At 38.5% G+C, this 13666-nt stretch overlaps 2 protein-coding genes across 13 annotated transcripts in view; one reads left to right on the forward strand and one right to left on the reverse strand.

Moving 5' to 3' along the window:
• Window positions 1-2156, reverse strand: part of ECD (ecdysoneless cell cycle regulator) — a 45528-nt gene extending 43372 nt beyond the window's left edge. For 2 of the 7 annotated variants that reach the window (XM_043596611.1, XM_043596614.1), the window contains exons 1-2: window positions 1856-2156; window positions 211-425 (exon numbers count right to left, since the gene is read on the reverse strand). In XM_043596611.1, coding sequence (XP_043452546.1) covers window positions 211-415 — 205 coding nt within the window. In that variant the 5' untranslated portion in view covers window positions 416-425; window positions 1856-2156. Of the gene's footprint in view, window positions 1-210; window positions 426-1438 lie in introns of all 7 variants that reach the window. The other 5 variants (XM_043596612.1, XM_043596613.1, XM_043596617.1 and 2 more) reach the window with 5 other exon arrangements.
• Window positions 2157-2222: 66 nt separating this feature from the next.
• FAM149B1 (family with sequence similarity 149 member B1) overlaps window positions 2223-13666 on the forward strand; it is an 87907-nt gene continuing 76463 nt past the window's right edge. For 5 of the 6 annotated variants that reach the window (XM_043596620.1, XM_043596622.1, XM_043596618.1 and 2 more), the window contains exons 1-3: window positions 2230-2332; window positions 8180-8284; window positions 10220-10349. In XM_043596620.1, coding sequence (XP_043452555.1) covers window positions 2286-2332; window positions 8180-8284; window positions 10220-10349 — 282 coding nt within the window. In that variant the 5' untranslated portion in view covers window positions 2230-2285. Of the gene's footprint in view, window positions 2333-8148; window positions 8285-10219; window positions 10350-13666 lie in introns of all 6 variants that reach the window. The other variant, XM_043596621.1, reaches the window with a different exon arrangement.

Here is a 13666-nt window from a genome sequence, read left to right on the forward strand (position 1 = left end):
GAAAGCTTTTATCAAATGAATTAAAAAAATTTTTTTTTTGGTTAGTTTAAGGGCTTAACCAAATATAAGCAAGCATCACTAATCTAAAAAGTTCAGGTTATAAATCTCCTGACAACACTGAATGAACTATGGACTATTACATATTACACATCACTGCTGTCAGAATTAAAATTCACATGTATCAAATCAAAATAAGTAAAAGAGCCATACCTTTTCCAGGTTTGTATTTGAGATTGAAAGGCTGATTCTGCCAGATATAGGGGACCAGCATAGGTGCAAAGTGGGTCATTATCCTCTCGATATACTTTTGAAGAATCTCTTTGTGTTTTTCTGGGTCTCTTGGTTCATCTGGTATCAGGAATAGGTGATACTCCACAGTGTCTTCCACTGTAGCAAGCTTCATATTTTCTTCCATTCTTTGAAAACTACATTTAAAGTTTCAATAACACAAACCACATAGAATAATGCAGAATATCCAAATTCTCAAACGATTCTAGATGATTCTATTGTTTTCCAAAATTCAGTTACCCACATACTATCATTGTAATTTTTTGACTTTATCAAGCATTAATAGTAACACCTATTTAATATTCTTTTAATGAGGTTTTTATGCTGAAAATTATGTTCTTCACACTTGAAATTATATTAAAAGAACTTTTGATATAATACAGTAAATGGAAATCCAGTGTCACATTGCCAAATTAATAGGCGTGTAAGAATTTTAAAAAAATGTTTGCCCTTGTACTAGCAGTAGTGTGTGTAGCACACTTTGAGAAACACTACAATAACATTTTATGTTTCAATACTATCAAAAGTCCCAGTTCCGCCACTAATTAGTTGTCACTTTCGGCACTTCACTTTCTCTTTCTGGGGCCTTTTCCTTAACTGTAGAATGAGAATGTTACTCTTTCATTTCTAAAATCCTCCCCCAGTTTAAACTGTTATTATTTGAAAGCTCTTAAGAGCAATCTCCCTTAAGCTGCAAAATTTCAACCTCTTTTTATGAATATTGTATGGCACAGGGGAATACAAAACATTCATGTCCTATCATCTCACCTCAAAATAATTTGCCCACGGTTCTTGATCCTACAGCTGTCCTAAAACTGCTCCCTTTTCAGGTCTCAGGGGGTACAGCTCCAGTATATTAAGAGCAGATAGATATCTATTTTTTTTTAATTTTTTTTAACCTTTATTTATTTTTGAGACAGAGAAAGACAGAGCATGAATGGGGGAGGCTCAGAGAGAGGGAGACACAGAATCTGAAACAGGCTCCAGGCTCTGAGCTGTCAGCACAGAGCCTGACGCGGGGCTCGAACTCACGGACTGCGAGATCACGACCTGAGCCGAAGTCGGACGCTAACCGACTGAGCCACCCAGGCGCCCCTAGATAGATATCTATTTTCTAAGGGTTTTCCTTAAAACAAAAGTGCTAGCTCACTATTGCTGCCAGACGAGGCTTGGTAAAGGCAGGCACTGTACTGGATGGTCCACTGTAAGGCACAATTCGATTTTTATCCTTACTCGGTTTTCTAAAGGACTAATAAAACGAAGTCGAGAGGAACCTGCATCCAGTCACCGCAGCCTGTCCAAATCATTTGGCTTCTCAACCCAGAGCAACAGATAATTCTGTCGACCCGCCCCATAATGCCAAGCACACATTTTTATGAAGAATTTAGTGTCAGAACTGGAAGGAGCTTCGAGACCACTCAGCCTAATTCCTTGCTGTACAGGTGAGAAAACCAGAGCACAGAAAGAGAAGAGACCAAGCTGCAGAGGGCTGAGCTGGAGTCTAGCGCTCTTGACTCAGACTACGCTTCCTCCCTCCATCCGACAAACTGAAGCCAATTCCGCTTACGATCCTCGGGCCTGCCCCACGCGTCTCGGCTGCGGCACCTTTCCTCGACCGCCCCTCCTACCGCGTCAGTAGCAGTCCAAGTCCGGCCCAAGGTCAGGCCAGACGCTTCTCTGGCGCCTGAGGTTAGCCGGCACCCCTGAAACACCCGGTCGCCCCGGAACTCCCAGCAACGTCACTGCTGCGCGTCCGCGGGAACATTAGGTGGGTGCTCAGGTGCGTTCGTCACTTCCGCCCCGCGGGGAAGCAGGCAGGGCGGAGGGCTAGAGGGGTGGGGACCCTGGAGAGGTGGCGGTCCGGAGTCTAGGCGACGGGGCGTGACGGGGCCGGAAGGTGGCGGGAGGGGGCCGGGCCGGAGCCGGCGGGAGGGCCAGGTCCCGAGGCCCCGACCCTGGCGTGCCCGCCCCCTCCGCGGCAGAGGAGGAAGAGGAGGATGATCTCCAGATACACCCGGAAGGCGGTGCCACAGAGCTTGGAGTTGTAAGTGGACTGCTCAGCCATCCTAACCGGGGCCGTGGGAGGCTGAGGCGGGCAGCGGGCGCTCTGGGGACCCCTTCTAAGCAGCGCTTCCCACCTTTCCTTTCTCAGGGTAGGGGAAGGAACTGTTTCCTCCCAGCCTTGTTGGACGCCCCCCTTCCACCTCCATCTCCAGCTAAGGGCATGTCTCCTGTGCTGTCCTAGGGCTTGGCCCTCTTGGGCTGCACTTCCTGAACTCAGGGACTGGGTCTTTGGCATTTGCAGCTTACTCAGTGTTTCATGCCTCACTGTCAATGGCCATTGACGAATCGAGAAGTTACTAATAGCTGAGTGCTACAAAAAAGTTGAATACATCTAGTGCCAGGCACCGTGCAAAGCTGCTTACATGCATTAGCTCACTTAATCCTATTAGGAAGGATACCAGAATAGAGAATATTATTTTGCACATTCTACAGATAACGATCCCAGATTTTTAAAGATTGTAGCAAGCCAAAGATTACACAGCCAGGAAGTGGTGGAGCACACAGACCTGGTGTCAATCTGATCCTGAAGCCTTGGTCATAATCATTATACATTCTGTTTCCCCATTTTTGTAATTAAACATCAGAATCCTTAAGGATAAGTTTTGCTTTAGAGAGTATATATTGCAGCTGAAATACACCCCTCCCACCCTTGGTGAGGTGTTGTAATTTAGCAAGTAATGATAATGTCCTGCATTTATTAATGCTTTACACTTTCAAAAAGACTTTGACATTTTGATCCCTTGCAACAATTCTGTAAGATGGGTATGATTAGCTTTCAGTTTTTCAGAAGCTGAAACATCAGAAAGGTTACACATCCTAAGATTATAAAACCAATAGGTTTTGAGCTTGGCCTTTTAATCCTCAAATCCCAACATTTTTTCTCCATTGAGCTATGTAATTTTAGCAATTATACATTTATTAATTAAATATTAAGTATAGGGGCGCCTGGGTGGCTCAGTTGGTTAGGTATCTGACTTCAGCTCTGGTCATAGTATTGTGCTTTTTAAGTTCGAGGGTCGCATCAGGCTCTGTGCTGAGGGCTCAGAGCCTGCCTGCTTCAGACTCTGTCTCCCCCTCCCTGTGCCCCTCCCCCACTCACACTCTGTGTGTGTGTGTGTGTGTGTGTGTTTCTCAAAAATAAACATTAAAAAATTAAAAAAATATGTTAAGTATACATGAGAATAACAAGCATGGAATTTTCAGTCACTCTGGGTTTCTGGCTAAGCTCTTCTCTAGCCATGTGTCTTTTAAGCAAATTACTAAATATTTGAGCATTCATTTCTGTAATATAGGACTAACACCTTATCTAAAAGCATATCTAAAATGATGGCACAAGGGCACCGAGGTGGCTCAGTCAGTTAAGCATCTGACTTCGTCTCAGGTCATGATCTCACGGTTCATGGGTTGCTGACAGCTCAGAGCCTGGAGCCAGCTTCGGATTCTGTGTCTCCCTCTCTCTTTTTGCCCCACCCCTGCTGGAGCTCTATCTCTTTCTCCCTCTCAAAAATAAAAGCATTAAGAAATAATAAAATAAAATTAAATTAAATTAAAATAAAATAAAATAGATGAAATAAAATAATGGCACAGGGTAGATCCTTAGTAATTGGCAATTTTCTTGCCCCTTCCCATCTTTACTTGCTACAATAGCCATACAAAGAAAATCTGTGATCTCTTCTTGCCTTACAGAAGCTTATTATCTACTAAGTAATAAGATATCTACACAGTAGCAATTCAGATAATAAGCTTTTTAGGAAGTAGGAAGAAGAAAGTCATTTTCCAAACAAAGGGAACAGGTCTTAGCTAAAAGTCTGCTTTTATAATTAGTTCTGACCATTCTGAAAGTAGCAAAAAAAAAAATCTTTTGTGAAAAAAGTTGCTGGTAGGCACTTAGTGGGCCAGAATTACTGATCCAGTATAGTTCTGTTACTTGTTCTCTATTGTTGACTTGATACTCCTTAAAGACCACTCTCTCCAAAGGTGATTCTCTAGGAGAATATGATGTGAATAATGAAGATAATGAAGATTATATGTATCTAAATGATAGTAAAATAAAAGCAATTTTTACTTTTGGCATTATGATAATTTGCTTTGAAGAAGTAACTTTCCTTTTCTCCCTAATAGTTCCAAATTATAGATATTGAAAAGAGCTTGAAAAAAAAAGTTTTCAACATACAGCTTTAATACTTAAAAAGTGATAAGTTTCACTCATATGAGGACTTTAAGAAACAAAACAGATGAAAATAAGGGAAGGGAAACAAAAATAATATAAAAACAGGGAGGGGGACAAAACAGAAGAGACTCAAATATGGAGAACAAACTGAGGGTTGCTGGAGGGGTTATGGGAGGGGGGGATGGGCTAAATGGGTCAGGGGCATTAAGGAATCTACTCCTAAAATCATTGTTTCACTTTATGCTAACTAATTTGTATGTAAATTTTAAAAAATAAAAATAAAATTAAAAAAAGTGATGTTTCAAATATAAATGTATAGTGAATAATATATTGAACCACCTATCCCCCAAATTCAATAACGATCAAAAATTGATATATTTGCTTCATCTATATTCTTTATCTTTTTTCAGCCTCTCTGTCCATCATCTGTAAATAAGGAAGCAAAACCCCAGACACTATTATTTCACCCCTGAATACTGCAGTATGCATCTCTAAAAATGCATTTTCTTATGTAAAAACAATGCTATTACATTTAATATTTCTTTGGTATTATCTGTTATTTAAAAAAATTTTTAATGCTTGTTTATTTTTGACAGGGAGAGAGACAGAGAGACAGAACATGAGTGGGGGAGGGGCAGAGAGAGAGGGAGACACAGAATCTGAAGCAGGCTCCAGGCTCTGATTTGTCAGCACAGAAGCCGACGCGGGGCTCGAACTCACAAACCTCGAGATCATGACCTGAGCCGAAGTTGGATGCTTAACCGACTGAGCCACCAGGCGCCCCTAACAGTCATTTTATAGAGATTTCTTTGACAGACTAAAAAATGTCTTAAATTTCTGTCTTGTAGCTGGAATCCACATTTCTGTTTACTGCCGCTATCTCAAAGACAACTTTTGGTTGTAGGATTGTTGAATAAGAGGAGTAAAAAATAGCTCTCCACAAATCCATCCCTACCTTTTTTTAAAGTAAATTTATTTAAATTCAAGTTAGTTAACATACCGTGTAGTATTGGTTTCAGGAGGAGAACCCAGTGATTCATCACTTACATGTAATACCCAGCTCTCATCCCAACAAATGCCCTCCTTAATGCCCATCACCCATTTAGTCCATCTCCCCACCCAACACCCCTCCAGCAACCCTCAGTTTGTTCTCTGTATATGAGTCTTACGGTTTGCTTTCCTCTCTCTTTTTATCTTATTTTTCCTTCCCTTCTATGTTCATCTGTTTTGTTTCTTAAATTCCACGAGTGAAATCATATGGTATTTGTCTTTCTCTGACTTATTTCACTTAGCGTAATACACTCTAGTTCCATCCACGTTGTTGCAAATGGTGATTTCATTCTTTTTTGATCGCTGAGTAGTATTCCATTGTGTATATATATCACATTTTCTTTATCCATTCAACAGATGATGAACATTTAAGCTCATTCCATAATTTGGCTGTTGTTGATAGTGCTGCTATAAACATTGCATTTTTGTATCTTTTGGATAAATACTTAGTAGTGCAATTGCGGGGTTGTAGGGTAGCTCTATTTTTAATTTTTTGAGGAACCTCCATACTGTTTTCCAGAGTGGCTGCACCAGTTTGCATTCCAACCAACAGTGCAAAATTGTTCCCCTATCTCCTCATCCTTGCCGACATCTGTTGTTGCCTAAGTTCTTAATTTTAGCCATTCTGACAGGTGTGAGGTGGTATCTCATTGTGGTTTTGATTTGTATTTCTCTGATGATGAGTGATGTTGAGCATCTTTTCATCTGTCTCTTAATCATCTGTCCATCCCTACCATTTGAGCAATAATTTAAAGTACAAGCTCTGCTGCTGGGGCCCTTAGCTTTATCTTTATATATGAAAATGGTCTAATTCACTAAACTCTCAAATTATTCATTTGCTCTGAGAAGCCTCAGAGCCAGAGTACTTGGATTTGAATCCTGGCTCCATCACTTCCTAGACATATGACCTTAAGCAGGTTACTTAGTCTCTCTGTGCTTCACTTTCCTTTCTGTGAAATAAGAATATTAGAGATTTATAATATACATTGGCATATTAAAGACCCTGAGAAGACCTTTTATAAAGAAGCCTGTGTACTTTGTTTAGACTATCATGTTTCCTAAACTTAATTTATTACAGAATTTTGTGGGGGAGGAAAGTCTACTATGGATGATTAAGACTTGAACATAAAATAATTAACCCCTTAGTTTATTCTAATGTACATGTTGAATTCCCTAGAGCAGCACTGTCCAATAGAAATATAATATAAGCCACATATATAATTTTTAATTTTCAGATAGTCACATTAAAAGAATAGAAAGTGATAAAATTAATTTTTTGCCTTTTTATTTTGAACTAATTATAGACTCACTGTTAGTTACAAAAATAGTACATAGAATCCCATGAACCCTTCACCCAGTTTCCCCCAAAGATGACAACTTATGTAGCTAGTATAGTGTCAAAGCCAAGAAACTGATATTGGTACAATACTGTTAAATCAGTTTTTATATCAGTCTTTATATCCACTGTTTTGTGTATGTGTATATAGACTTCTGTGCAGTTTGGTCTCATTTATAGAACTGTGTAACCACCAGTACAATCAAGATGGCTTTTTTATCACCACCAAGGAATGTCCTTGTGTACCCCTTTATAGTCACTTCCACTCCCTTCTCCATCCTCTGGTAACCACTAATCTTTTCTCTACCTCTATAGTTTTGTCATTTGTAAACATTATATTAATGGAATCATATAGTATGTAACCTTTTGAGATTGCTTTTTTCACCAGGCATGATGCCCTTAAAATCCATCCAAGTTGTTCCATGTATCAATAGTTCACTCCTTTTTATTGCTCAATCTTATTCATCATGTGGATATATCAGAGTTTAACCGTTCACCCATTAAAGGACATTTCAGTTTCCATTTTTTTTTCAATTATAAATAAAACTGCTGCAAACATTTGTGTACAGATTTTTGTGTGAATGTAAGCTTTCATTTCTCTGAGATCAGTTCTCAAGAGTGAATGGCTAGGTCTTATGGTAAATGCATGTGTTTAGTTTTATTAGAAGCTGTGAGACTATTCCAGAGTGGCTGTACCAATTTATATTTCCACCAGGAGAGCATGAGATATCTGGTTTCACATCCTCGCCTGCATTTGGTGTTATTACCATATTTTGTTTTAGCTATTCTAATAGGTATGTGATTATAACTTATTATATTTTAAATTTGAAGTGAAATTAATTTTAAGAATATATTTTTTAATCTAGTATATCCAAAATATTATCATTTTAATATGTAATCAAGATAAAACTATCAATGATCCATTACACGTTCTTGTCATACTAAGCCTTCAAAATCCTGTGTGTTATAAACTTAAAGGACATCCCATTTTTGACTAACCAAATTTTAAAGTTTTTGTTTGAATTCCAGTTAACGTACAGTCTGATACTACTTTCAGGTGTCCAGTATAGTGACTCGGTACCTCCATACAACATCCAATGATGCTCATCACACCAATTAACCACACTTTAGCTGCTAATTGCTAGTGGCTTCTGTATTGGACAGTGGAGTCCCAGAGCAGCAGGAAGTAGGTGATTAACTTGTAGGTTAAGCTGCTGAAAGTATGTTTTTTTCTTTACAGGAAATATAACTTTTTAAAAAATCTTTCACAGGAAAGGAATAACAAAACATGCTATTAATCATCATCCCCTTCCAGAGCAGCTGGATGAAATTTCTTCTACCAATGACAGCCATGAAAAAGATACGAGTTCCCAAAGGTAACAACACAAATTGTACTTGTTTGCTTATTACACTGGATAATGGCAAAAGTGTTTTGTGTGTGTGTGTGTGTGTGTGTGTGTGTGTGTGTGTGTGTGTTTTGGCTTGGGCTTGATATCTAATCTTGAACTAATGAAACAAAACAAGGACTTTTATCGCATTTTCAGTACCATTCAACTTTTATTCTGGAACAGCTAATGAAAACATCATACTTATAACCCTTAAAGTAGTATTATTACGTAGTTAAAAGACAAGACTCAGGAGGAGTCTAACAGATCTGATTTTTAATCCTGGTTCTGCCACTTATTAGCTGAGTAACACTAGGCAAGTTACTTACCAGATAATAGTATCTCTTAAAGCGTGTTGTAAATATAAATGAGATAAAGTATGTAAAACTTGGCACAATAATTGGCATACGGTGAGTATTAGCTGCAGTTATCATTCTGTAACTTCAAAGAGGGTTCTGAGAAGCAATGTGGTATCATAGAAAAATTATAATCATAAAAACTAATTTCAAAACCTAGAACTCAATAGATTGTCTTTAAAATGGGGTTGACTTCTACATCACCAAGTTGTTGGGAGGAATAAATGGGATTATATCTATAAAAGTGCTTGGTAAACTGTAAAAGTGCCACACAAGTCCAGATATTACTTTCATATTTCTGAAATGTTTTTAGTTTTCAAGGGTAGATGTTATAAGTAGAATGTTAAAGTATTTGTTGTAATCAAAGCCACACTGAGATACCACCTCACGCTGGTCAGAGTAGCTAAAATGAACAAATCAGGAAACTACAGATGCGGGCAAGGATGTGGAGAAATGGGAACCCTCTTGCACTGTTGGTGGGAATGCAAACTGGTGCAGCCACTCTGGAAAACAGTGTGGAGGTTCCTCAAAAAATTAAAAATAGAACTACCCTACGACCCAGCAATAGCACTGCTAGGAATTTACTCAAGGGATACAGGAGTGCTGATGCATAGGGGCACATGTCCCCTATGTTTATAGCAGTGCTTTCAACAATAGCCAAATTATGGAAAGAGCCTAAATGTCCATCAATTGATGAATGTATAAAGAATATGTGGTTTGGGGTGCCTGGGTGGCTCAGTCGGTTGAGCGTCCGACTTTGGCTCAGGTCATGATATCGCGGTCTGTGAGTTCGAGCCCCCCGTCAGGCTCTGTGCTGACAGCTCAGAGCCTGGAGCCTGCTTCGGATTCTGTGTCTCCCTCTCTTTCTTCCCCTCCCCCACTCATGCTCTGTCTCTCTGTCAAAAATAAATAAAACATTAAAAAAAATCTTTTAATAAAAAACGGAATATGTGGTTTATATATGCAATAGAATACTACTTGGCAATGAGAAAGAATAAAATCATGCCATTTGCAGCAACGTGGATGGAACTGGAGGGTGTTATGCTGAGTGAAATAAGTCTGTGAGAGAAAGACAGATATCATGTTTTCACTCATATGTTGATCTTGAGAAACTTAACAGAAGACCATGGGGGAAGGGAAGGGGAAAAAAATAGTTACGAACAGAGAGGGAGGGAGGCAAACTATATGAGACTCTTAAATATAGAGAATAAACTGAGGGTTGATGGGGGTGGGGGAGAGTGGGGAAAGAGGGGAAAGAGGAGGGCACCTGTTGGGACGAGCACTGGGTGTTGTATATAAGCCAATTTGACAATAAATTATATTAAAAAATATTTATTGTAAACTACGAATAGAATTATTTAGAATAACTGTCATCAATTCTGCAGGAATTAGGTAGGATTTTTCCATGATGCTTAATTGATAAGTTCTTCATTTATTTTTCTCCTGTGGATAGATATATTTGTGTATATGCTTGTCATCTAGTAAATTGCTGAATAGTTAATGCTACAGAAACTTGAGGAAATATAAGAATTTCTCTTTTTTCTCTCTTCCTTCCAAATTGGGCATTTAGTGAGTCTGACATCACACAAGAATCACCTTTTACATCAGCTGACACTGGGAATTCAAGATCTGCTTTTCCAAGTTATACAGGCACAGGGATCTCCACTGAAGGCAGCTCGGACTTCTCCTGGGGATATGGTGTGAGTTGTTGATTATTGGTCTGATAGAGTTCTTGGCAGACTATTCTGGGAGTTAGGATTTATCAGTTTTGTCAGTATATTTCATTCCTTTACTCTCCTTCATGGTTTCTTTACATTTTAATATTTCTCATCAGTTTTTACCCTCTTTCAGTATTTGCTTTGCTTTTATGGATATAGTAGTTAATCCTTTTAGGTACTTAGTGTTTGACTTAAACAGTTGCATATTAATATGGATCTGGACCCTGGATCTACTCCTTTTGCTGTGTGCAGTACACTAATGTGTCTCTCCACCACTAATGTTACCTTGTTGTTTAAATTGTTCTTAGAAGTTGATTATTAAGCTATTATAGACTGGGAAGATGATTATGATATATTGTTAAATGAAAAAAGCAGATTAAAAATAGTATGTATAGTGTGGTTCTAATTTGAGTTTACATATGTTTTTGTTTATACATATATTAGAAAAAAAGGACTAAAGATATCTACCCAAAATGTTATTCAGTCATTATTTAATGGGTGTTGAGATGAGATTGACTTATTTATTTCTAATCCATAATATCTGGTAGGGAATTCTTACGGCATTGTTCATAATTCTCTTGGCCAATCCTTTACATATATGTTAGAATCTGTTTGTTAAATTGCATGGGTCAACTTGGGGAGGATTGCTATCTTAATGATATTGAGTTCTTCTATTCATGAGTTTGATATATAAATCTTTGCATTTTTTTAAGCTTATTTATTTAAGTAATCTCTACACCCAACACAGGGCTTGAACTCACAACCCCCAAATCAAGAGTCTTATACTCTAACGACTGAGCCAGCCAGGCACCCCATAAATCTTTTCATTTAGTATTAATTTTTAAAATATATTTTAATAAATTATTATAATTGTATCCATAAAGTTCCACTTGTTGAATACTTATTTCTAGGTGCCTTGTATGGTATAATATAAAAATTACATTAAAAAAATTTTTTTAACATTTATTTATCTTAGAGACAGCACAAGCAGGGGAGAGAAGAGAGAGGGAGACACAAGCACAAGCACAAGCACAAGCAGGGGAGAAGAGAGAGGGAGAATCTGAAGCAGGCTCCAGGCTCTGAGCTGTCAGCACAGGGCCTGATGCGGGGCTCGAACCCACAAACTGGGAGATCATGACTTCACCCAAAGTTGGATGCTTAAACGACTGAGCCACCCAGGCGCCCCTAAAAATTACATTTTTAATCTATTTATTGCTGGTGTGTAAAGGTACAGTCCCTGTTTTTTAAGGGAACTGAGTTGTAGGATAATGTTGGCTTCTGGCAAAAATTTATATTCTTTGTCATGTTTTTAAAACTTCTAACATGTTATTATATGTTTTAATAGATTTCTCATTTATTTAATACTAGGTTAAACTTTCACTGGATTTATTATTATTATTTTTAACTGTGATATTCACATAACATAGAATTCACTTTTTTTTTTTTAATATTTTATTTATTTTTAAGGCAGAGAGAGACAGCATGAGTGGGGATGGTGCAGAGAGAGAGAGGGAGACACAGAATTGGAAGCAGGCTCCAGGCTCTGAGCTGTGAGCACAGAGCCCGACATGGGGCTCGAACTCACAAACTGTGAGATCATGACCTGAGCCGAAGTCAGACGCTCAACCAACTGAGCTACCCAGGCGCCCCAGAATTCACTTTTTTAAAGTGAACAGTTAAGTGGTTTTAGTATATTCACAAAGTTGTGCAACCATCACTATGTCTAATTTCGGGACATTTTTATCACCCCCAAAAGAAGTCCCATATGCATTAGCTGTCCCTTTCCAAGCCTCCAGTCCCCCAACCCGCTGTGGACCACCAATCTGCTTTCTGTCTGTATGGATTTGCCTATTCTGACATTGCATATAAATGAATCATACGATATGTGACCTTTTGTGTCTGGCTTATTTCACTTCATATATTTTCAAGATTTATCCATGTTTTAGCATGTGTCAGTACTTCTTTTTTGTTGATGAATATAATTCCAAAAAATTCCAAAATTCTGTTCATCTGTTCATCAGTTGATGGACATTTAGGTTATTTTGGTTTTTTGGCTATTTTGAATAATGCTACTATGAATATTTGTGTGAACGTTTTTCTGTAGACATATGTTTTTGAATATTCTTAGGTATATACCTAGGAGTTGAATTAAAACCATTTTAATTTTTTGAAGAATACATTTATCATTGACATTTATTGTTATGATCATGCTTTTTCAAGGTTTCTAGTTAGGATATAAATAATGTTGATATTTTCCTTATATTACACAAACATTTCATTGCAGGTATCACATGTATGTCAGAGTAGGTAATTTACTTGATAAATCCCCCTGAATGTAACCAGTTTCCTATTAATTCTACTGCCTCCTAACCTCTGCAAATACCCTTCTTACTTCACAGATGTTTCAACAACCTATACTGGGTCACTATCCCCTGCATCCTTTTACCCATTTGGTGCTCTTTTCACCCTGCTCAGAGTCAGACACCCAGTGTAGTCCTGACTTCTATACAGACACCTTCTTCATCCTGCTTGGACTGTCACCCTGTGTGAGGCTGCCTGCTCCCAACATAGTAGCTTTCTTCTCCATTCTGGTTCCAACATTACAAGCTGGCTACTCCCCACATGGACATCCTCTTCATCTTACTTGTGCTCCAACACCCAGAAACAACCTGCTCCCCCACCTGAAAACACCCACTGTGGCACTGTATTTTCAAAAGAAATGCCAGTATATATCCCATCTCACATGATGCTCTTCTTACAAGATACTGATACTCCTCCATTGAGAGATAGGGTATATGTTCTTTCCTCTTGAATCTGAATGGATCATTTGCCTCAGTCATTAGCATGCAGTGAATGTGATGCTGCATGATTTTCTAGGTTAGAAAGTAACACAGCTTCTGCCTGCCTCTTTTTCTCTCTCTCTGGATACTTGACCTTGGATTGCAGCCACCGTGTTGTGATGAAGTTCAGACCACATGGAAAAACCCATGTGGAAATGAACTGAAACCCCCAGCTGAAAGCCAGCATCAACTGTCAGAGATTTGAGTGAATGACCATTCAAATGAATTCAGGTCCAAGCCTTCATGTTTTTCAAGATGTTTTTAAGAGCTTTATTTCAGATGTTGTGGAGAAGAGATAAGCTATTCCTGCTGTGATTAAAAATTCCTGACCTATATAAACCTGGAGAGATAATACATGATTGTTGCTGTTTTAACTCAGTAAGTTTGGGAGTACTTGTTATACTGCCAAAATAACTAGAAAACCCTATTGCACTGCCCAGGGTCAGGAAAATTGCTTAG

The sequence above is a fragment of the Prionailurus bengalensis genome, chromosome D2 (assembly GCF_016509475.1).
Source record: "Prionailurus bengalensis isolate Pbe53 chromosome D2, Fcat_Pben_1.1_paternal_pri, whole genome shotgun sequence".
In the NCBI taxonomy this organism is placed as follows: Eukaryota; Metazoa; Chordata; class Mammalia; order Carnivora; family Felidae; genus Prionailurus; species Prionailurus bengalensis.